Source organism: Lonchura striata, chromosome 4A (assembly GCF_050655825.1).
Source record: "Lonchura striata isolate lonStrDom1 chromosome 4A, ASM5065582v1, whole genome shotgun sequence".
Classification (NCBI taxonomy): domain Eukaryota; kingdom Metazoa; phylum Chordata; class Aves; order Passeriformes; family Estrildidae; genus Lonchura; species Lonchura striata.
Genome location: NC_140742.1, coordinates 298,765 through 322,956, shown reverse-complemented (window position 1 = coordinate 322,956; position 24,192 = coordinate 298,765). Strand labels below are relative to the sequence as shown.

The window sequence follows — 24,192 nt, the reverse complement described above, 5'->3', positions numbered from 1 at the left end:
ATTGCGCAGTTGCGGATCGGCGCGGGCGGAGGTGAGCGCTGCTGCGGGCTCGGGCTCTGCGGTCGGCACCGCGGGGCGCTGCGGGCACCCGCGGCGAAAGCTCCGCGGGGTGCAGGCCGCGTGGCGCGCCGCGCACGGCGGAGCGGAGTCACGGCGGGGCTGGGTCCGCCCCGCGATCCCTCCCTGCGCGGCTCCAGTTAGGACGGCAGGACCCGCGCCGTTGCGGTGGGGCGAGGAGGGTCCTGGCCGTGTCAGGCGCGGTGTCTGCCATTTTATGTGCAGGGATTCTTCAGCGTCCCGGGGGAGGGCGAAGGGGGAGCGGCGAGAGTGTCGCGCCTGTGTGTTCGGACGGGGCCGAGTCGCGCGGAGAGGGAGCGCCGAGGAGGCCGCCCGGCGCGGGGCCGCTGCCAGGGCTGGCCGCCATTTTGTGGCGGTGCCTGAGCCCGCGGAGGGTCCGGGCCCCCCCGCTCCCGTGCCCGGAGCGCAGCCGAGTCCGGCCCCGCGCGCCCGGCCTGGCCTTGCCGCTCTCTCGGCTTTGTCCGCGCTCCCCGTGTGCCGGGGCTGCCGCGGCCCGGCCCGGCCCCGCCGCCGCTCCCTCGGGCGGCTTTGTCCGCGCTCCCCGTGTGCCGGGGCTGCCGCGGCCCGGCCCGGCCCCGCCGCCGCTCCCTCGGGCCGCTTTGTCCGCGCCCCGCGCGTGCCGAAGCCGGCGCGCCCCTTCCCGCCATCGCGCTGCAGACACGCGGGCCGCTCGTCCGCAGGCGCCGGCTTTGTCTTCGGCTCATGGGCTTTCTTTAAGCCCTCCCGCCCCCGCGGCTGTAGCTGTTACATTGATGTGTAGAATTGCAGTGGTGGTCTGGTGTTCAGTCTCACATGTTGTATGGGCCAGGATTTGAGCACAGTCTCCATGTACTTTTAATGACACAAAGAAGGAATTTAATTTTAAAGTACTGACCTTAGATGCTTTGAAGAGTTAACAATTTTGTATTGCTTTGACATATTAAGTAAATTACTTAAAACGTCCAGGCTTTAAAGGAAACGTGTGCTAGGATTGCTGTCCAAAGGACAAAAGGAACATCAGTTTTTGAAGAGTTTTTGCATTCACCAATATTGATTCATTTTAACAGTGCTTTGTTCGACTATTCAAAGTTCTATTTAATATCTTTTAAACACACTATATAATACGAAGAAGTAACTGTTAATACTACTGCCAGTTGCTTCCAGTACAAAAAATTCTAATTACTTTATTTTTTTTTTTTATATGCCTCATACTTCTTACCCAATAGATTTCTGAAGAATATTTGCTTGTACATTTGAGGACAGAAGTCATTTATATACCATGAAGTCTGTATTGCAGTCTGATGTTTTGTTAATAATGGCCTCATTCTTTTTTGTAGGTCATTTACAGAATCAAAATGGTTGAAGCAGATCGTCCTGGGAAGCTGTTCATTGGGGGCCTGAACACAGAGACTAATGAGAAAGCCCTTGAGGCTGTATTCGGCAAATATGGACGCATTGTGGAAGGTAAAAAGAGCTTTTCTTAAGATGGTAATAGTATAAAACAAACAGCAACATAGCTGTGATGACTTTTTGGCGTTGATCATCTGAAATGATAGCGCTTAGATGTCCTCTAAGAAGTTCTGAGCTTAAAAGGTTAAATAAAGGTTAAGTGTTCCTTACAGGGAATTACAGGGAAGGCTGATGTGACTTTGTTTCTGCAGTCCTTTTGATGAAAGATCGGGAAACAAACAAGTCCAGAGGATTTGCGTTTGTCACGTTTGAGAGTCCAGCAGATGCAAAAGATGCTGCCAGAGATATGAATGGAAAGGTAGGAATTAAGACCATTTATATGTTGCATTTGCTACTGACCAGGACAGTTAATCTTTGGGGTAAATCAACTGGTAATAAAAGTTGGAAAGAGAATGGGTTAGGAGATCATGGAGACAAGTTGTAACTTGAAATTTGACAAAATGTCTCTGTCTCCGTGAAGCTGAAATCTGTTTCTCCTGTTCATGGATTTGCTAATAGAAAAATTAGTCTGGCTGGCAATCAGCTATGCTCTTTTCTTATTGTTCCTTAATCAGTGCTGGGGAGTTTTTCACATTCTTGCATGTTTCAATAATGATTTTTGGGTTGGATTTTCCTTTTTGATCGTATTTGAATGCAGTACTATGTAAATTACACTTTAGGGAAGTGACTTACCTGAAAATTACTAACTGTTCCCTTAATACGGGTTGACTGTGACTTCCCTTGAGTGTTGGAGCACTGATGAGCTATCTGGTATTTGGTGGATAATCTTTTACATTTGTGACTTGCATCATTGATCTGCTTGGTCTGTGTGAGGGGCATCTTTCCAGTTAATGTGCGATGGCTTTGCAGTTAGCCAGCAGCTGAATTTGTTCATTTACACCCTAAAAAGCAATAGTCTAGCTTTAAGAGTAAGAAGTGTAATGTTTTTAAAAATAAAAATACAGAAACTTGCAGCACAAGTTCCAAGATAATACCAGGATAGTTTGTCAAAGAATTGTGGGCTGCTGTAATCTTTATCTGTTGTGGCATGTGCTCGAAATGGTAGATGTAAGTTGGCAATTTTCTGGTGAGCAACTGCTTATCTTCATAGAGGTGCTGTCTCTTCAGGCAGTGAAAGCTATCTTAGGTCACTTGAATTGCAGACTCTGGTTTTCTGTGCATTATGTGAATGGTTGTGTTTAGGTCACACTGCACTGGCCTTGTAAGCAGTGTCTCTTGAGATGCCATTCAAGTAAAGTGAATAAACATTGAGTAATTGTGATTGATACTTGGGATTTTGATATATTTGTCTTGCTAGTTTAAGAAGCTGAAGTGAAAGAAAAATGTCAGTTATTGCAGACAGTAAGTAAAACAACTTTAGGAATAAGAAAATCAGCTTTGTGTAGTGTTCGTGAACACAAATAGTAGAACCTCTTGTATTTGTGTTACAGCAGGCTATGTGTTACAGAAGGATAGTGGGTTTTCTACTTCATGTACTGATGTTTCTGAGTGCTTCATGACAACCTTATCACAATAGAGTTCCTCTCTTAGAAGACTTCCTTCCCTTTTAAGCAATCTAGTAATTTTGTCAAGGCAGAGAGTGGCAAATTTGGATGATGTTCTATATCAGCCTAAATATCTGTCAAGGTGCTCCATTTATTGAATTTTATTTCTCCACTGTCTAGTTTGCTACAGTTCTAAAGACTTTTACTACCATGCTTAAATAATTCATTTTCTCTGAAGTGGTCACTGAACTCTCATATAAGGTAATTTCAAGGACCAATAGGTAATTGTCAGACTGAAAGAAACTCGGTCACTGATCTGCATGTTTGTGGAGTGCAGCTTGCAAATAAAAATCCCTCTGAAAATCACCAACTGTTCTGTATCTTGAATGTTGAGGCCTGTGTTTGGTCACATTGGAAACATTTGGGAGAGTCCTGCTTGGTAAGGTAGCTAAATGAGACAATGTTTGTGGCTGAGGTTATGTCTACTTGTTCTGGAATACACAATCTGCATTACTGGCAAGAAATGCTAGAAATGACGACCTTGTGGATCATCATTCTCATGGGTTTATCTTCACTATAAATCTAGAAGTACCTTCATCTGCTTTGAAATTAGAACAGCAAGTAGTGTATGAAAATAACCTCTTCAGATGGGATTTGGCCTAGAATGTCCTCTGGTCCAACTTGCTTTGACCATGGATATGAAAGATACTCATGAGGTGGTCTCTCATTCTCATCTTCAGAAAGCCTTCTGGACAACATGTACTGCTTGTATTCCAAAAGGACTCTGCATTCAAATTCTGAGGAAGAGCAGTGTTTGAGGCCTGGTGTGAGAAGAGGCAATTGTCATAAATCACAACTTGAAGGTCTTTTTGTCCATTTGGAAAAGATGGATTGGCATGTTCTTGAGATTTTAATGCACTTGAGAAGCAGCAGTAGAAGCACTGTGCAGACTGCAGTTCAAGCAGTCTATAAGGAGTTAGGTGACCTGTCTGGCCAGGGAGAAGAGTTCTGCATTGCCTGTCTGTTGCTCATTCTGTTATCCCAAAGGAATTTGAGGTTGTAGCCAGTAGAAGAGGCTGACTGCAATAGATTCTGCGAGAACGAATTGGCATTTGATTTTTTATTTTGCAAATGTTTATGAAAATATATCCACAGTTTTGCACCAATTTGGGTGAGGGGTAATATGTGAACAACTATATTTCTCTCTATATTGGGACAAGCGTAGATGAGTCAAAGCTTGCTTGTTGAAGATGAGCTTGTCCTGCAGAAAGAGATCACAAGATAATTATTTTTGGAGTTGGATGGAGATTTCTCACTTCAATTACTTTGTCTTCTAGATTTAATCAATGCTATCATGTCTGATCAGTGCAAAAGAAATGTAGAAGTACTTTATAGCAGCTTACCAGTCTTCCTTAAGAAGAATCTTAATTCCTGGCTGTCAAGTCTACATCCTGATGCCACACACAGTGCACATGCTTACCTGGACATCAGTGTGGATGCTCCTGAGTCTGTAATGGTTGTTTGGTGCAGTGGGCTGGTCTCATGACCTTCTGATTATACATCTTTAAAGATGAAGTGGATAATTAAAGAGAGGATATGACCTTAGGCAAAGGGATCAGGACAAACCAAAGATTTAATTCCAGTGTAGACCTGCCAAGCCAGCTGGTCTGTGTTAAGAGGATGGAAGCAGATGCTACAATCCCTACAGTGTATACTGTACTCAGCACTACAGAAGGTTGTCTGATTGACAGAAAGTGCTTCCTGTTTTTTGGGAAAGAAGTGATACAATGTACAGAAGCTTGGCCTCTTGAGAAATGGATCTTCATTTCTTGGATATATATGGCAAAAGGAAACTCAATGTGCCATCAAGGAACATGGAGAAATGGAGTCATTGCAGCATCAACAGTGAAGTGATCCATTGAAGAGGAAAACCCGGTGCGGTGCTAGGACCAGCTTCATGCAAGTTATTGTAACAGTTTCTTTGAAATACTTGACTTCTTGCCCCGCTCCCAAAATTATGCAAATTTCATTCATCTTTTCTGTTGAAATGTGGAACAGTTTGCAGGATAGTTCTCTAATTGTGTTTGGTTAAAGTTCCCTGTCTCACTTTACAAATCTGTGCAGATTATTCATTCCACACATAGGAGACTTTGCCAAACTATTACTGTTCTAAATTACTAGTAGCTTAAATTATTTCCATGCTTTTTAGCACCAGGGTGACTTGACTTTCTGGTGCTCATATCATATTAAATATGCTTCTATAACACTCTGAACCAAGGTTATAAAAAGAAACTAATGAGTGTTCATGTTGACAGCTTGTGCTTTGAGCTCATTGAAAAAACTTCCTTATTCTGAGATGGGTTGTGTGACTTTTATGTTTGGTGAGCTAAGACTTATCTTTGAGCTAAGAAACCGTAAAATGTCCCCTCTGCTTTGAAATAGGACTAACTTTGACAAATATTTTCTGGTTAGCAAAAAATACATTCTTGTACCTAGTGGAAGGTCTTTCTGGACCTATGGAATAGCTATTTAAGACTACTTTTGTAAAGCAGTTTGCAAAGAAACAATCTTTTGCCAAGGTAAGATGCTTAAGTGCAAGGCAGAAGAAAATAGGAGGAGAAATTACAGGAAAACTGTACCTCCTACCTGACAGAAATGAAAGAACTTACACCTAGCATTCAAGTTTTCAGAACCCATACTAGCAGAAGGGGACAGTGTTTACAGTATTTGCTTTCTAAATTTAAAACAAGCTGTCAAGAATCTGCCATGAATTTGAGGACAGCAGTGGCCATAGCAAAGCTTAAGGCTTCAAGCCCTCTGTTCCTGCTTGAGAAGGATTAAACTGAGAGATTAATTATGATGGCTAATCAATTTGATGCAAACTGAGAAGTTCCAGTCATTAGAATGGATGTTTCAGTTTGTCATGCCAAAAGGCTCTTTGAGAAACCTTCCATAAGTAAAATATTGCACTTAGTCAAAGTCAAGACCAATATGATTTTGCTGGTATTTCTTACTCTTTTCCCCTCACAATGGATCAAGTTGAACCTTTGTATGTACACAGGTTTTCAAATTATCACTACAACTCTGAGGTCACAAAATACATGCACTATTACAGTGAATTTTCAGAGAGACTAGATTTTGACAGAAAACAAAAAATATTCAGTACTTCAATAAAATCCTATTAGCAGTGTAGATAAAGATATTACTAGCAGTCATGTTTGTGTTCATTTATTGCAGCAAAGAAGTGCAATAAATAACACTTTCTGCCTGAAAATTAATTAGCTGTCATGGCAGAATTAAATATTTAACTGACAAAAAAGGCAAATAAACCATGTTTGCCAGGATGGGCATGCAATAACTAATTTTAGCAGAGCTTGTGGTCTTGATTTTGCTATAATATCCAAACATTTGGTGTTTAATGATAATACAGAAATTTGATTAACTAGGTTGAGTTACTCAACATGTTAGTACCTGCTCATGTTTGAGGTATATTAGTTGTCTGCAGAGTTCCTGGTATTGCAGCAAAAGCTTCTACTTTTTTTATACCACCAAAAAAAAAAAAATACAACGACAGAACAGAACCCACAAACAAAAATACCCCAACCACAAAGCACCTTCCCTGTGGAAAAGCAAGTAGTAGAGTAAATTATGACAGTCACCTTGATTGAAAACCCTGCTTGAAACACTAGAATAAAGGGGTGAATTGTCATACTCGGTCTGCTGTATAGATGCTGAAATAACTTCTAAATACTTCAGCGATCACCGTTTTATCAGGACGTCAAGAAAATGTGCTAAACGGCCTCCCTATTGCCAGAAATCCCGACAGAAGCTAAGTTACCTTCAGCTTAATCTTGTAACTACAGGTGCACTCCTAGTTTAGTACAAAAGTACGTGGCAGTTGAAAGTAAATTGTAGATCATATATGATGTTTCATTTACAGAATAAATGACGTGGGGCTGCCGTAATCATTGGACACTTGTATTTTCACTGAAAGTCCTTTCTGATGCTGCTCTGTGTTTTTTTGCCATCAATACCACAAGAATGAAGTACTGTAGAAATTGAAATTAGGCCCAACATGCTGCTGAGTACTTGGGGACTAATACTGAAGACTGAAATCGGTTCTAGAGTTGCTCTAACTTATAAAATGGAAGCCCTATAAATAGTGAAGCAAGAGGGGCTTGATTTAAGAAATACAAACATGACTGAGCAGTAAGTAAAGCAGCTTCTTCTTTAGTCATTAGATGGGAAGGCAATTAAAGTGGAACAAGCAACCAAGCCATCCTTTGAAAGTGGTGGTAGGCGTGGGCCGCCACCCCCTCCCCGAAGCAGAGGTCCTCCCAGGGGCCTTAGAGGCGCAAGAGGCGGAAGTGGCGCGAGAGGACCACCTTCAAGAGGGAGTCACTTGGGTATGTATTGACCTCTCTCATTATACACTTCGACAACACAAGACAATCCCATTGGAAGATGACATAATCCTACTGGAAAAAAAAAAGTCAAACACCTGAATAGTGCACTCCTTGTTCTTTATTAAAATGATGAAATATGATCTCGGCAGTTTAGTCAAATTTTTGATTAGGCAAGTACACCTTAAGAAAAGGCTTTCAGATGTGAAGATTCCTTTCTACAACTAACACTCCACTTGACTTTTGCCTATGAAAGAAAAGCAGAACTCCTGCCTTGCACGTGAGAAAGGAAGCTTTCTGGTATTCAAGTTGAAAAAGTGATTCGCTACCACCAGGGAAAGGAAACTGCCTTTCATTCTTAATAGCAAGAGGTCTAAACTGAGAAATTTTTTAGGGCTGATCCTTCCAGATCAGAGTGAGAGTTAGGGCAGCTAAACATTTTTTTTGTTGAGTTGAAGCCTTCTAAGTGTAAGGATAGTATATGACGTGATACTGGATATTGATTAAGATACAACTATTTATTCAGACTTTTCAGTATCAAAACAAAACTCATTTAACTAGCAAGCAGTACTTGAGGTGTAACAGTAAAAGATGTAATGCCGAAAAAAAACCCGCTGGAAATAGTGCAACTTCTGTCTTAAAGAGTCTGTATAGTAGGTTCTGCAGACTTGGTAGAATTACCTCTGTTTCCCCTCTGTAGGCTCTTCTCTAGTACATCCTCCCAGGTGGCTCTTGTCTTCTGAGAACAGTAGCTTGTTAAGCATTTAAGCTGTGACTGATTACAGGTATCAGCTGTCTTTTTCCCTTGTGTCACACCCTGTAGCTTTTGGATAAGTTCTAAAAGACAGTTCTTGACAGGAATTTAGGCTGTGGAAAGTTTGGCTCTCAATTCTGCCAGTAGCATTTAATAGTGGCTAGAAGATAAGAGAAGGCTTTGAAGGCCTAGTTTTAGGGGGTTACTGTTGATTGTGTAGTGGTTATAATAGCACCTTTAGGTTGTCATAGTTCAGGCTTTAAGAAAATGAAGGTGAGTATCACGGAAATAATAATTGCTTCATGGCTTCTCCTTCTAGGGTCTTCTCGAGGGCCACTTCCCATGAAGAGGGGTCCGCCTCCACGAAGTGGGGGCCCTCCACCTAAAAGATCTGCACCTTCAGGACCAGTGCGTAGCAGTAGCATGGGAGGAAGAGGTAAGGACTTCCTGACTAAATTAATTGCTTAGTCAGCTCTAGCACCTTAGTCTTCCCTTAGGAACTAGTGCAAATCATTGATTCAGTCTGCTGTGGAATAGTGTGTTGTTTTTCTAACCTTTAGTTCCTTTCACACTAGTATAATTTTCTAGTTGTTGGGAACAATTTGGTGCAATTTGAACATGTTTCTTTTAGTGCTGTTATAAAACTGTACAAGCAGAAATGCAAAATGTTCTAAATGTAGGCTCCAGAGGTCCTATTAAATTGCTTTAAGCTATTTACTAGCACTTGCTTGAATGTTCTGCATGGCTAAATGCTGATTAAATGGACTGTTTCTCTGAAGCTCCTGTGTCACGTGGAAGAGATGGTTACGGTGGTCCTCCACGCAGAGAGCCAATGCCATCACGGAGAGATGTCTACATGTCTCCAAGAGATGATGGCTATAGCACTAAAGATGGGTAAATTCTTCCTCTGTTTTATTTTAGTGAAGTGTTTTTTTGTTTGGAGAAGGGTCTTGATTCTAGACCTTCTTTGTTAGGACATATGGCTAACATCTCAGTTTTTTTTCTTCGTAGTTACTCAAGCAGAGATTATCCCAGTTCCAGGGATACCCGGGACTACGCACCACCTCCCCGAGACTACGCATATCGTGATTATGGTCATTCCAGTTCACGTGATGAATACCCCTCCAGGGGATATAGGTACCTGCTGTTGGAGTTTTCTCCCTGTCACTGTACTCTTGCTGTGCTGTCTGATTGGTACTAAGTCTTAGTAGTCTTTCCTCCTATAGTGATCGTGATGGATACGGTGGTGGACGTGACAGAGACTACTCGGATCATCCAAGTGGAGGCTCCTACAGAGATTCATATGAGAGTTATGGTAAGAATCCATTTTGAGGATTATATAAATGTACAGATGTCATAACATCTGATTTTGAGTAGGCTGCTTGTGTTCTAGAGGGAAGTGGCGCACTTTCTTTTCCCTACAGTGACAGTGCAGTTGTTGGTTATCATTTGGTCATCTTGTTAATAAGCTATAAGCTAAAGAAGGAAAGTCTACAGTTCAGAATGACAGCTGTCTCTGGAAAATATGGCTGAGTTTCTTCTCCAAAATAACAAGCTGTACTGGAATACCCAGTTAAAGAGCCTGCCTGAATAAACAAACACCATCTTCATTCCTTCAGAATTTTAAATCCAGTCACTGCCTGATATGCAATCCCCACTTAAAATACCATTAGTGTGGCAGATTTTATTAAGACCATCTCAATACATATAAAAAGAGTAGCAGTAAACATTTTAATCCAGCAATTCTGTAAATTCAGATTTGAAATTGTTCTATATAACTTATGGTGTTGCCATATTACCTGACCATTGACCCTGCAGGTAACTCACGTAGTGCTCCACCTGCTCGAGGGCCCCCGCCATCATATGGTGGAAGCAGTCGCTATGATGATTACGGCAGCACACGAGATGGATATGGAAGCCGAGAAAGTTACTCAAGCAGCAGAAGCGATGTCTACTCAAGTGGCCGTGATCGTGTTGGAAGACAAGACAGGGGTCTTCCCCCATCCATGGAAAGGGGCTATCCACCTCCTCGAGATTCTTACAGTAGTTCAAGCCGCGGGGCACCCAGAGGTGGTGGCCGTGGTGGAAGCAGATCCGATAGAGGTGGAGGCAGAAGCAGATACTAAAAACACTCTTAAATTTTTGGACCAAGACAGATTATTTCTCAAATGTGGAAGCTGTTCTATCTTTACTACCAGAGGACTACTAAAAGGAAAAGTTGTTTTTAACCTTTTTTTATTGTTGCCTGTTAAGTTTTCCCCCCTCCATGACTTATGCTTTTGTGAGAGAAAGTTGAAACAATGTTTAATATCATTTCAAAATTGTTAACATTTCTTTCAGAAAGCAGATGTTAAATGTATAAGCTTGAGCTGTGTACTAGTGTTGTAATTTTCAAAGTAAAGTTTCCCTGAAATGCCACACTTCCATCTGATTTTCATCATGAGTGGAACAAGCTGTTCTTAAGATCTTCCGCACAGCATCCAACCATCTAACATGGAGATGGATAGCTCTACCTGTTCAGCATCTCATTCTGAAAGTATTGGTTGCGATTTGGAGGGTGGTGGGGATGATTCCACATAAAAGCTCAGTTGTGCCTAGAATTTGAAGTCGCAGTGTTCCCAGTACAAAATGCCTTCAGATTCCTGTGTAAAGAAAAATAGAGGATTTCATTCACTTAAGCCGAAAAAGCAAGTGGATAGTGCTCTATTCTGCCTTCCTACTGTTTCATGGGGAGTTTAAAGATCTCCCCTGCAAAAAACTCATGTTCATGTAAGTCAGCTACAGAATACTGTTAAAAAAACAACAACCCACAAACCATTGACCAATTTCATCAAAGAAGCTGCAAATCAATGCTTACTCACACTGTTTCAAATTTTTGCAACTCTGTAGTGTTTCACTTTTAAAGGAACATCTTTGATTCCAAAGGAGAAAATAAGATAAGCAAAGAAGTCTTTCTCTCCAACTTCTGAAAGGCTTATGGCTTCCTAAAATAAGTGAATCTTTCAGCATTCCACAGCTGATTAAGAGCATCAAATGACTGTGAAACAGCAAAGATGGTAAGCAAGCAAACTAGTTTTTCAGTCTAAGTCAAAATTGAAACAAGTTACCTTCTTCTAGTACAGTAAGACAAGCTGCATGTCCTGGCAATGGAAGTGCTGTCTAGATTAAATAAAAAAAGGAAAATAAATTCCCCAATACATTAGAAATTCTCCAAATTCAACAATCCTTGGATAAAAACATTTATGGCACCAGTTTTGAAACTAAAGCTGTGATGCAGCTCACTGTAGAGACACAGTATTGCCATGTGGAGTGGGGAGGGGGTGTTTTGTGACCAGTATCTCTCAGTGAAGATGCTTAAAGAGGGTGCATATACAGCACATTAACAAAATTAAAGCCTTGTGAAATCAGGAATTTGTTTAGATTGATAAAAATCAGCTCAACTATTGGGAGTTGGAAGCAAGAAATGCAGACTTGATGTTTAGTTGGATGCCTAACTGTTTAGTTTGACACTGCATTGCAGGGATACCCAGGGATACATGTGGCATAGCTTGTGGCAAGTTGTTAGAACTTGGGTGAAGCCATGAAGTTCAAAAGATACTCTTGAATATAGTAAACATGAAGAAAAGCAAAAAAACCACAAACCCAAAACCTTTGTACTACTGTTTAGTCCTCAGTAAATTTTGTCATTCAACTTAAGGATTTAACATGGCAGTGCACCATTGAAAAGGAATGAGAATACATAAGCCATGCAACCTTTCTCTAAGCCATTCCAGTCCATTCCAAGCCAGTGAATCCTCCACCATTTAAAGAAGTAGTAAAACCTTGCAACTGAACAATCTGCAAACCAAACTTGTGCCATTGTTTTGAAATGGGGGCAATTACTGTAGGTTAGCTTGTGCTGTATAACATGGTTTTCTGAATTTGTTATATCTTCTCTTATTGCAGGGGGATAACTTCTAGAAGATACCACTGAAATAGTGCTGGTTCATCTGTTGATGGCAGACATGAGTGGTGCCTGTACCAATATGTAAGGTAAATATTACAGCAGTGTAATAGCTGCAAGGAAGTTCACTGCTCATTGTATTTGTAGGTTTGAACAGATGTTCTTCATAGTTAAGTGTTGTTTTTGACTTCTGTTTAAATTTTGTAGGAGGAGGCTTAAGAAGGTTTTGTAAACCAACCAGCTTAGGAACAGCAGCAAGACACTACTTGTCTGCAAAAACAGGGCCAGTTTGATTATAGCTAAAGAAAAACATGTTTACAACTTCACTTCAAGTCATGGGGCAGAAAGTGCTGAGTATGAATTTTTATAACAGCTGACCATAAAAATTAGAGTTGCAATAATAAATGTTGTATAGACATTTATTCAGTCTTGTTAAATGTTGTGCTGGATTAGCAATTAGACTGAGTATAATCTTGCATTAGGAATTGATCTCTGCAGAAGTCCTGGGATTAAGCTGCAGACTTCAGGTGCCTCCAGGATGGTTTAAGACTGTAGAGCAGCTGTGTTTTGTTGCTCTAAAGCCTACCCTATTAAAATAATTTTTCAAGAAGATTCAAGAACAGCTGTCTTTGGATTTTATGTGAAAGTGTGTCTTGCTCCTGTTTCTCTGAAAACTCAGAAGGAAAAAAGTGGAAGTGGCTGTCATGCTAACCTAGCTTTCTGGAAAATAAAATTTCTCTACTAAATAATTGCTAGTAAAAAAATGGAAGTAACTTAGTGTGTGCAGAATTTGATAAAATCTAGTTGAGATTAAAGGATAAGGACAACTACATTTTCCAGCAGAAGCATTTATGTAAAGAAGCATGTGTACTCTTATTATGTACTTCATTGAGTCTGTAAATGCAAGAACCTATTTTGCTGTTAGTTTCAAATTCTACTTTCAAGAGCCAACTTTAAAATGGTAAAAAAGAAAAAGCTGTAGTTTGTGTAGTTGGTTTATCTGACAGCTGGTCATTGTTACCAGGGACATCCTATCCTGTGGGAAGGATAAGTTCTGTTGTATATTGTGTGATGTCTGTCGCCTCAGTTGGTTACAATTCATTCTCCCTATAGAGTGTCAGTAACAGCAGCTTAATAACAGTGCAATGCCCTTGACAGAATATGCTAGTAATGTTTTATAAACACTCCTGATAATTTGCTGCCGTTACCTTGATAATAAAGGAAAAATATGTTTTGTTTCAGATAATATACAGAATCATCACAAGTTTTTTTCTGTTCAGGGGATGCATGAAGTTAAGCAAAACAGAAGCTACTGCCCTACCAGCTTTTTATTTCTCTGACACTTGATAAAATTTCAACCAGCAAATGCTATCCTTGTCTTTGTTTACATTTTAAAATGTGACTGTTGAAATATTTAAATTAGTCTTACTGAAAGGATACTTCACAATAAGTGTTGCTAAATGTTAAGAAAACTTAACCTTTTTCCTTTAAAAATCACTGATGTCACTAGTGTGCCACTAAAGGGGATTATGGAAATAGGTCTAAAAATAGCATTTCCCCTTCATTTCCCCACTCACCTGCAAAAAACCACCAGGAGTCAGTTTTGAAATTTATAGTTTGACCCAGATGTAGGTCTTAAATCCTCTAATGAAGAGGATGAAATGCTGTCTTTAATGCAGCATTCTAGGAGACCTCAAAAGATATTGACAAATCATCATATAGGTTGTGTCAGAACATTTTAAACTAAATGTGTGTGCACCTCAGTTCTCTCTGTTGGGAAGCTGAAGCTTAATTATTCTTGACAAGTGAAAAAGCTTCCTTTAAAAAAAAAATAGGTGCTTTTTTTCAGTTTAGTAAATCTGTTGTAACCATGTTGTAATAAAATATGGATATTGGAGACAAAAGTGCACTTTGTCAGCCTTTTCTTCAGTTTCTAAATGTTTCCAGATCCTTAACAGGCATGGTACCAATGTTAAGGGAGCAGTAAATAGACCTTAATTTATGGCAAGGAGGGTAATAATAGCCTTGTGGAAAATCAGGGTGCAAATGAAATTGCCAGCTGTATACCTTCCCTTGATTGCAAGTTCTGTTTTATTTATAGCACATTATTGCTTACAGATTAATACCAGTATGTATACCAGTGTATAACAGAACTCCTGAGTAGCATGTTGAGATTACCAAGAGCTGGTGGGATTTTGTGGTGAGTAGAATTTGAAGGGGGAATACACCCAGGAATTGTGGTACTTAGTACCTGCCCTGGAGACAGTGTTACACAAGCAGTGTGCATTAATACAAGCTGTTCTCAGGGCATTTTGATTATTATAGTTAGCTATTGATGTGCTCTCATAATGTTGGAACAGATCAAATACAATCCAAATGCATTAACTGTATATATAAAATGAATTCAAAGATAATCTAGCATTTTTATCTCTTGGCTTCTGAGAGGGTACTAACTTGCATTTCCTTTTTCCAGTTGCAGCGACTAAAAGGTGGCAGTGCAGCAGTGGATGTGCATTGGAAAATCAAAGGATAACAAATCACAACTGATGCAGCCTGGCTTTTGAGTGTAGTGTTGCCCACCATTTTCTAGAGGATTGTGTAAGCATTCAGGAGTTGCCTTTGAAAGTAGCACTACCGATCTCTTGGATATACATAAAATTTCTGGTGGAAGCGAACCGCTGTCTGCCATAGTTCGCACCTTCCAGCAGTGCAGAGTGAGCTGGTTTGTTGCTCGTTACACACACATCCTAGCAGCAAAATACTTCGGTTGGCTTTTATGTCTGTGCTTGCCATTTATGCTGATAAAAAGAGCAGGTTACACAGAAGTGAGTCTTAGTCCTCTTGAATACAGAGGACTTCACCAAGAAAACACAGAAAGTTCTGCTTTATTACATTAACAGTTTTGCCCCAACCTTCTGGATTGAGAAGAGGGGAGTGTTGGTGTACTCAGACAGCATTAGTGATGAATGGCCAGAATAATGAAGTGTTCCTCTATGTACACTGGACAGCAGTACATCTCTTGGGAGTAGGTGCTTCCTTCAAAACTTTGTATTGATTTTGATGTATTTTTCTCTTACATACATATTGATATGCCAGTGTATGTGACTGGAATCCTCAGGCACTGGTATTTCATGTAGAAAAGCCATGAACAATCATGAATAATAAAATTTATACTGACTTCATAAACCGATCTCATTTAAACAACCCTCAGTTCATAATGAGTAGCTAAAGAAGAAAAAGCATGTATACCTTGTCTAGAGATTTAAACTTTATGTTTGGGGTGAGGATATTGCTTTGAGCCTCAATTATGGGCTACAGATTCTAGGTGTAAATCTGTATAACAGATTGGTAGAACTGCAGTATTTCCCAGGGCAAATAAATTTACTGTTAACAAGTATTATGGGTTTGGGGTTTTATTTTCTAATTTAAAAGAAAAACATATTCTTCTCAGAGGCACTTGGATGGTAGTCAAGATTACTAGTGTTACATCTTGGAAGGTTATTGTTTCAAAGTGTTCTCAGTATCTCTTCTGCAAGGAGGAGGGACATTCTGTACTGACTCCTTTTACAGTACTCTATTAGCTTACAGTGTTGAGCACTGCTGTTCAGGCTGAACTGGATCATCCTACCTAAAGTGTAATGCCAAATGGCAGCTACTGTATGATTCGTGCCTGCCTAAAATCCTAATTAATGAGAATGTACTCTGATCTACAGTATTAGCTCATGGACAGAGTCAGACTTTGTCGTTGAAAGCTACCAGTTGAAACGTATCAATAGATTCTGCAGCAGACAAATACTCCAGTGCCGTTCTTTGTGGTTGAATGTTTTCCCTCTGCTGGAAAAAAATAATGAATTACTTAAGTATGTGTGACTTCAAGAAGAACCACTCAAAAATGGTTTCTGAATATGTGACTGCTCATCTCTTACCTTGCTCCTGTCACTGTGCTGTCGTGATGTGTATGCTGCCAGAGTCACAGGTAGTTGGGTAAAGTCACCCGCTTTTAAAACACTGTATTATTTACTCATCACTGATATAAATCAGGCTGTAAATAAGGTTTTTTAACTAAGTTGACTCTGCAAGAGATGATTGATGATTTGCTTGATTTGTTGCTGTCAGCAAGTACACAGAGGTGAAGCCTTTCCAAAGACCAGACCAGACACTGTTCCTTAGGGGCTCTACCTTAATACCTTGGGTTTGCCACAGAATTAATTTTGGTGTGGAAGTGGGTAAACAAGCTGGAATGTGTTTAGAAAGGATTCTAAAGGATGTGAGGTTGGGTATGAAGTGACTAATCAAAAACTCCATAAATTTTTGGACTTAATGAATATTCGTATCTGCAGGTCTTTCAAGCAGCTGATAAGTGTTCAAGATGTGGGAAGTATTTTCATTTAATTGTAGTCGCAGACATCTGCTTGGCTGTAGCAACTGCATGTGAAATAATCGTAAAACTAAACCCGCCCATCTATACCAAAGGTTTCCTTTAGAGGAGGAAGTAGGTGCAGTACTTCAGTGTTCAGGTTTGTGACACACTGACTTCCATGAAACAAGTATGCAATTCTCTCAGTGTTGGAAGTATTTCTCTTTACATCAGAAACTGCTGTGTTCTGATGAGGTGTCTTCTATATCTGAATGCGTGTCCCCACTGATAAATAAGCATTAGTAGTTGTCTTGGCTACCTACAGATTTGAAGAAAGATTTATGAAATTATGGATAATGTATGTATTTCCTTCTGTAAAGCAGTAGCGTTCATGACAAGTGGTAAAGAAAGCCCAAAGCAACTGAATTGCCAACGGGTCATAATTTTGAAATATTTTGCACACATAAATTTGTGTCTCACCAAAGAGCAGTGAGCTGTGATTGAGCTGTAACCCACTTTTTCCACAGTGCCTGCAGACATGTGTTAAGAGTATTTCCACACTACAGAGACCTGGAACTCATCCCAAAGTCCTGAAAAAGGTCAGAACTGTGTCTAAGCCTGAAAGGACAGTTCTTATTTACTGGTAGCTCTTAAAAGTTGTCCTTAGGTAGGTCCCAGTACCAGTCATAAGACTTGTAAAGTGGAGGCAAAACCATGCACATTTACTGTGTACAGTTTATCACTGCTGCTCTGTTTTTCCCGACCCTTTAAATCATAAGTAGTTTGGTAACACTGGGTTCTAGAAAGCTGCTTTAAGTAACAGGGTAGGAATTGGCTGAGTACATTTGTAACCAAGAAATTCTGGTCTCTAGGATACTTTGTTCCTGTTGGATTCTTCAAGCCATGATGTTCCAGCTTCATCAACAGAATTGCTTCATTTTCCATCTGTTCTGGTGAAAGGACGGTTATAAAGATGACTGGACTTTTCTGACTTGCTGTGATATGTAGTGGTGGTTAATGCTGCCTTGGGCAGGGTGGAAAACTACCTTCACAGAGGATCCTGAAGTGGTGGTAGAAAGGGACATCTTAATAAGACAAGTGAAATAGTTGGGAATTTTATTCTCAGCTTTGGATTACTTAAATTTCTGACCTTTTTGAAGTTATCCAGATAATTGTTTTGAGAGATGATCATCTTCCAAATAACCATTTTGGATTATATGTGGACTTCTGCACAGCAGTTGAAGAGAGGCATTATTTATGTGTTAAATATATGATCAGAATTTATTTTCAAAAATCAGACAATGGAAAATAGAAAATTACTGTAAAAGGCAATTTTAATAGCCACACAAAGTTGAAGATCTGTATTTAGTCCTACATTCCTCCAAAACATCACCATTTTGAATTCTGTTTTAACACTGGAAATACATCATTATTTACAGTGTTAAGAAATTTATTTCTTTGGGCAATAACCTTAAGTTCAGACCAAATTTACTAGGTGATAGGGTGCCAGCTGCCACAAGGAGGAAGTCCCTATGCGAGATACTTTTGGTGTAATAACTATCCATATAAAATACTTGCATCTATAATAATTTTGCAAAGATGTAGTTAACAATCTGCTTTCCCTGTCTCCTACTGAGTGCTAGAAACTATTTTATTTTGACAACAGTTTTGTACCTTAGATAACTTCTTTTAGTTCCTAAGATTTGGTTTCTGTAGCAAGCCAAAAAAAAAAAAAAAAAAGTAGTTTCAACTTGAGCTGCAGCAGGAAGATGTAATCACGGATGTGGGTTCCAGTACACTGTTGTACAGGGGAACAGCTCTCAAACAGCAGAGCTCTCCACCATGAATCCAGAAGAACAGATTGTAACGTGGCTTATTTCACTAGGAGTCTTAAATTCCCCTAAGAAAATAGTGGATGATCCAGAGGGGTTCCTGAAAACTTCTCTGAAAGATGGAACTGTGCTTTGCAAACTCGTTAATCGGCTTCTTCCGGGATCTGCAGAAAAGGTAATGTTTCCTGATGTATTTCACTACGTTGAGACAGAGCCCTGCTCAATGAAACCCTGCCCTGGGCATTCTGAGGCCCAGTAACTCTAGTGAGAGGGCAAGGAGCTTCAGAGAGAAATGTCACATTTAAGTTCCTAATTGAAAGCCAAGTATGATTGTAGCTTTGGTTCCTGGATTTTGTTTCTACATCCAGAAAAAAAAAACCCTGCAAGGTTGCAGCTGACTCCCTTACCCATGTTCAGTCAGTGGCAGGAAATACTTGGTTTACCAGAGATCAGAATATCTTGATTTCGAATAGAAGGATATGCAGTGTGTCAGTGTTTATACATCAGTATAATTAATTACAACTGTAAATACATTCACTCTTTCAGAACTCTTACGGCAAAATGCTTTGTTATTTAGGAAATGCACTGGAGAAGCAGATTGGAACAGGAATAAGCAAATAAGGCTTGCATCTGTGCTATTTGGTCTGTCCCAAGACCAGCAAATCTCTTGGTACTGAAACCATGTGAATGCCGCCTGTTATAGTTTGACAAGGTGTGTATTCACAGTCCAGAAGTGTGATAAGAATCTGAAGGAAAAAAAAAGGGAAGGAGTCCAATGAGAGATAGGAACTGGCAACACAGAAGAGAAGCTTTTAAAAAAGCAACTACTCAAGTTTCTCCACCCTATAAAAAAGGAGTCTTTCATTATGCAGAATTCAGTTTTGCTAGCTCCTTATCTTTTTCTTACTTGGGGTGGTTCAGGGCAGCGTGTTGCTAAAGGTCATCAATCTCCCACTGTCACTTACAGCACTGTGGTATGTTGGCATTCAAAACAAGATGCCGACAGCTTCTATGTGTGCATCACTTCCTCCAGTGGCTTTCTTCCTGCTTCAACAGCTTGCCTGCCACCCCCACCCGCCCTCTGAAGAAGCTTCCCTAATTCAGTATAAAAGGCACATGTCAATATTCATGCAGGCCTTCTCAGTACTGGCAATGCAATGAGATCAGTGGATTTTCTTTCTTTAGTATTGCCTGGAGCCTAAAAATGAAGCTGATTGCATCAGTAATATTCAAGAGTTCTTGAAAGGCTGCACACTTCTGAAAGTGGAGGTAAGTCAACTTAGATCCTTTATTTTATTGTAACATGCCAGTTTGATCAGCCTCAAAGGAAACCAGATACCAGAGGGAAAAAGTTGGTATCAATTCATCATCCTTTTTATTAATATAAATCAGAGCATGGATGATTTAATATTCAGTCTGGGTATTTTGGAAACTGTACTAACTGTGAGCTTAACAGATTCTCATATTTTGAGACAAAACATGCAGCAATAACAGGAGGTCTGTCTAAACAGACTTCAACCTGGACCTGTTAATAATATTTTTTTCATTATTAGAAGGAATTGCAGATACTAGCCATGCTTTCATGGGAAGGTGAAGTATTCTTAATTCTGCACTATATTTTTCATCCCCTGCAGCTGTTGTGTAAGATTCTGCCAAACATATATTAAATTGTTCCTTACACAAAAAAATAGTCCTAATGAAGTGAAAAGATACCTTTCTTGTGGCTGCTCCTGATCCTATCTGTGTCAATTCTTATGCTTAACCATAGCTCATATTTGCAATATCAGATTATAAGTGAATCACTTCAGAATTCAATTAATTTTGCCATCAATTTTTTTACTAGCTAAAGACTTTTGTGTCAGACTTAAATTCCTGCAGTAAAAACAAAACAAAAACATCCTGCTGTAACTGTCTTGTTTGAAATATGCTCAATATTGTGGGGAAAAAAAAAAATTTCTGAAGACAAGTCTGCCAGAAGCAGGGACAGAATCCTTGGACATTATACAGAATATTCATGCACCACAGTGAGAAAAGTCCAACCCATAATAGCTCTGTTGCTGCATTTTTTTCCTTTGAAGGTCTAAACAAGAAAAGGGCCTTTCTTCTCTTTAGAGCTTTTTAGCTAAGCAGCATAAAAATGTGCTCATTCCAGAACTGTCTCCCTGGTCTTTTGTTGCCCAGTGATGCATTTCTTGGAGCCTGTTGCAGCAGCACAGTCTTAAGAGCATATATATAGTAAGAGAGATTTATAATCCCTGAAGGCCTATTGCATCAGGAGTCAGTTGTTGCCAGTCTTCTGATACTGACCATGTGATTTCCTCCATTTTTCTGAGTTTAGTTTTCTGTTTGCAAACTAATAATAAAATGGTTGTGCTGGAAGGTATTTTAAAAAATGGGAATCTTAAACAGCTAAAAGGTAGGACAGGGGGACAGTCCTCACCTGTTGTGCAGTGCCATCTCATAACTTTGAAGCTCATTCTGTAATATTGCAATCACACTCCACAATTTTTAGATACTCAGAACAGGCAACGTGGCATGTCCATCTCCATCTCTGATCTTTCATGTGCCTTTTCTTCTTTGGCTTTAATAATTTCAAGGTTTCTGGCTTCTTTTTTCTTATTTATAACCCATTTCATCAATGAAATATTCTGAGCCTTCAGTAGCTTCCCTTATGCTCATGTGTGCCTTTCCTGTTTGCTGTGAGAGGAGACTTCAAAAGCTGAATAAAAACTTGAACCTATCTAGTTCAAGTTTAAATTTTGCAGTGCAATGACAACAATTTCTTCTTGGTTTTTTTTTTCTTTTCCAAAATATTGTCGTATTAGAGACCAAGTGAATACATGAATTTTGCTTTTTCCTAGCTCCTCTCTGTAGCCTCATGCAGAAGGCTTAAGGTAGGACAGCTGAAATGGTGGGCAAGACATGGCACAGGCAGAGTGCTTATGTTTCCTTCCGACTCTTGTCCCATGTTGCCAGCTTTTCTGAGTCCTCTCAGGCAAAGCCTCTGCCATCTGTTCCTTCTAAAAGCTGTTCTGTTTGGAACATCTTGACAAGGAGACTCTAAGCATCATTCCTATGGGTGATCCTCCCTCAAGCCTGATCCCTAGTTTGCCTTGGAAAGGGCCATTGCCCTTTAGGAGGTTATTTACTGCATCACATTTACTCTGGAAGCATGTCTGGAGCATCAGAATAGGCAGAGAATTTTCTGCTTCCAAGATCTATCAGCATTTAAGTTGCAGTGATCAGGTATTAGGTAAAAGGAAGATGAGCACAGAATAGGGTTCTGTTCTGCCTCAGCAACATAGCCTGAGGAAAGGGTAACATCACAAAAGGTCTGGGCTTACTATGTTTGAATTCTGTGACAGCCATCATGCTGCTTACCCCAACTATGGATATGAAAATCAAACCCCAGTGGTTCTCTCAAATTCTACCCTTCTCCAAATGCCAAAGTGAACTCTTGATCCTTAGATAGGAAGAAGTACCCTAGGGCTGGACCTGAGCCACTTCTGTCTTGAGACTGATAAGGGTATGTTAAGGTCAAATATTCTGTTCCTGTTGCACATGTGAACAAAAGAGGGTATTCTGAGGAAAATGAGAGTTCACAACTTATTTTCTGGATGCTGACTTGTAAAAAAGGGCTTCATCCTGGGGATTCTCAAACACGACATTAGCATGCCATCCTGGCATCCCTTGCCTTTATTGTACTCTGCCTTCCATTTGCTTTTGTCATGGGTGTTTGTGCAGCTGCCATGGAATACACCACTTCACTGGACATTGCCAGCATGCAGGAAATGTGGTCAGTGTGGAAGGTAGGGTTTCCAGCAGCTTTTGGTCCCACCTCCCACTGAACAGACATTGCTTGCCAGTCTTTCCCAGTAGGAGGGAATGCATAGAGGTTACCCTTTCAGAGCTACACATATGTACTTCCCTCCTACCCTTTGTTGTCCTGGTAACTAAGGAAGCGGAAGAAAGACACAGGCAAACAGCAATTTCTGTTGTTTTACAGAAGCAGTGAAACATTTGGACATAGGGATAGAAGGACACTCTGACCTTCCTGCTATGAGCTGGCTCCATTAAGATGAAGCCATTCTACAGGCTGGAGGTGTGAGCTGGAAGAATCCACCTCATGGCAGAGCATAAATAACAAAACTGTTCTTTAGCTTCAGCCCAGCACTGAAGCCTGAAATATTTTGCTGTTTCATGTGTGTTAGTCCTAAAAGAGATGGCAAGCAATCACCCCATCCTTCTAACCAGGCAGGTGTTGTAATGAGGTGAAATGAGACTGTGTCCAAAACTTTCCAACAGCTTTTCAGTGCTAGAATTTGATCTAGGTTATAAGAATATCAGTCAACCCAGATCTGCTGAGGCAAAGGACTAAGCAAAAGACATGGGCCCTTCATTGGAGCTTAAGTGTCCTTAGAGGATCCTTTCATGATTTGGACTGAGGAGCAGTACAGAAATCCTGAATGTGCTTCATTTACACTGTGGCTTCAACATCTGAGCCGTGTGTCTGACCCAAGAGCTGGTCCAGTGAGTGAGCACTGCTAAGGCAATGCCAGTTGGATGCAGGTGGGTTGAGGTGGGAAGTGGACAACAAAGGGTTCTGTCCTGATGGCCAGCTGGAGTCTAGTGTAGAAGAGACAGGGAAGAGATCATGATGAAAGAGAAAAATCATAGAAGGCTCCTGGCCTAGCTTGTGCTTGAGGACAAAAATGGGAACTTTGCTTTTGCTCTTGACACCAGTGTGCATAAAACAATAGCTGATCAATAGCTAAACATCATTTGCTAGTGAAGAAGCACAAGACCTTCATTCATCAGCCGCATTACATTGTTAATACAATTACAAAACTTCTGGCAAGGTCTGAATTTTGTGAACTAAGAACAGTATACACAAGATAAATCAACAGCTGAATTAAACCTGGCTGTCCAGAACAATCATAGAGTATGCAGATGGTAATTACCATCACAGGCAGCACAGAGGTTATTCTGCTGTTGGAGATGCCTGCAACCTCCAACAAATTACCTGGATTGAAGTAGTGGGAGAGCAGGTGAGAAATCATCACCCTTTTAGCTCCTCATCCATGCAGGCCCAAATCCTGCTCTGCTTTGGCTTCACTCCAAAGTGACATTACCTCTCCTAGCCAGGTAACATCAGAAGCAAGAGCTCCTGCCCAGCACCAACCAGCACAAGCACTGGAGAATGGGTCTGTCTGCAGTTAGAGTGACCCAGTGTACCAGAGACCCCTGGCTCCAGGTGTGTGGGCTGTTCCTCCATGGTCTTGGGACAGCTGGGCTTCACCCTGGATATCAGTGCAGCGCTCCATTCCTTGTCCACACTGCAGCCTGCTGGTGTGCTGAAGTATCTAGGGATTTTCCTGTTCCCTGTAAGAGAATGTTCCCCAAACAGAAGGGCACAGGCAGTAGAGATTAGGTCTCACTGCCACAACTGAACTGGGACTCATCTATGGGCCCTTCTGCAGTGTTTCTCTTCAGGGGGGTGCAAACCTGCTGCAATTACTGTTCCAATAGTGCGGGTTTTCCTTTCCTGTTCTATCTTTTCCTGTTCTTTTAAATTTTTCTTTTCCTCCTTTTCCCCCTTTGTTTTATTCCCTTCCCCTCCCTCCCCTTTCTCCTAATTCACTTTTTCCCTTTCCCTCCCACCTTTTCCCTTTCCCTCCCCGATTTACTTTTCCCCTTTTCCTTTCTTTCCTCCTCCCCACCTCCAGCCTTTCTCCTCTTCCCTTTCCCATCTCTTTGCTCTTTGCTATCCGCTTCCTTCTCTTCCGGAGGTCTCCCGGTGCCTCCAGCCCGCGGCCGGCGGAGGGAGCTGCGGCCGCACGGCCGCGCCGCGTCCCGCAGCGAGCGGCGGGGCGGAGCGGGGCGGCGGCACCG

At 40.9% G+C, this 24,192-nt stretch overlaps 2 protein-coding genes, 1 long non-coding RNA gene and 1 other non-coding gene across 10 annotated transcripts in view; 3 read left to right on the top strand and 1 right to left on the bottom strand.

Annotated features, from left to right (window-relative positions):
- RBMX (RNA binding motif protein X-linked) lies at positions 1–10,586 on the top strand. 2 transcript variants are annotated; one of them, XM_021542159.4, is made up of 9 exons: positions 1–31; positions 1,395–1,521; positions 1,719–1,825; positions 7,246–7,417; positions 8,488–8,604; positions 8,948–9,062; positions 9,180–9,305; positions 9,395–9,483; positions 9,987–10,586. In XM_021542159.4, exons 2-9 carry the CDS (start codon positions 1,413–1,415, stop codon positions 10,292–10,294), a joined length of 1,143 nt encoding a protein of 380 aa, XP_021397834.1. In that variant the 5' UTR covers positions 1–31; positions 1,395–1,412; the 3' UTR covers positions 10,295–10,586. The 2 variants fall into 2 exon arrangements, with proteins under 2 accessions (XP_021397834.1, XP_021397832.1); XM_021542157.4 differs by having other exon boundaries at positions 9,380–9,483.
- LOC116183665 (small nucleolar RNA SNORD61) lies at positions 1,574–1,645 on the top strand. The gene has a single exon (XR_004148332.1). It is a non-coding gene; the product is annotated as a small nucleolar RNA SNORD61 (small nucleolar RNA).
- On the bottom strand, positions 3,348–24,190 carry LOC146763254 (uncharacterized). The gene is made up of 2 exons (XR_014952416.1): positions 24,021–24,190; positions 3,348–23,682 (listed from the first exon to the last, which is right to left on the bottom strand). It is a non-coding gene; the product is annotated as an uncharacterized LOC146763254 (long non-coding RNA).
- Positions 10,742–24,192, top strand: part of ARHGEF6 (Rac/Cdc42 guanine nucleotide exchange factor 6) — a 46,217-nt gene continuing 32,766 nt past the window's right edge. For 3 of the 6 annotated variants that reach the window (XM_085570546.1, XM_085570545.1, XM_085570544.1), the window contains exons 1-3: positions 10,742–12,200; positions 14,585–18,475; positions 19,486–19,569. In XM_085570546.1, the coding sequence (XP_085426672.1) occupies positions 18,311–18,475; positions 19,486–19,569 (249 nt within the window). In that variant the 5' untranslated portion in view covers positions 10,742–12,200; positions 14,585–18,310. Of the gene's footprint in view, positions 18,476–19,485; positions 19,570–24,192 lie in introns of all 6 variants that reach the window. The other 3 variants (XM_085570542.1, XM_085570543.1, XM_021542154.4) reach the window with 3 other exon arrangements.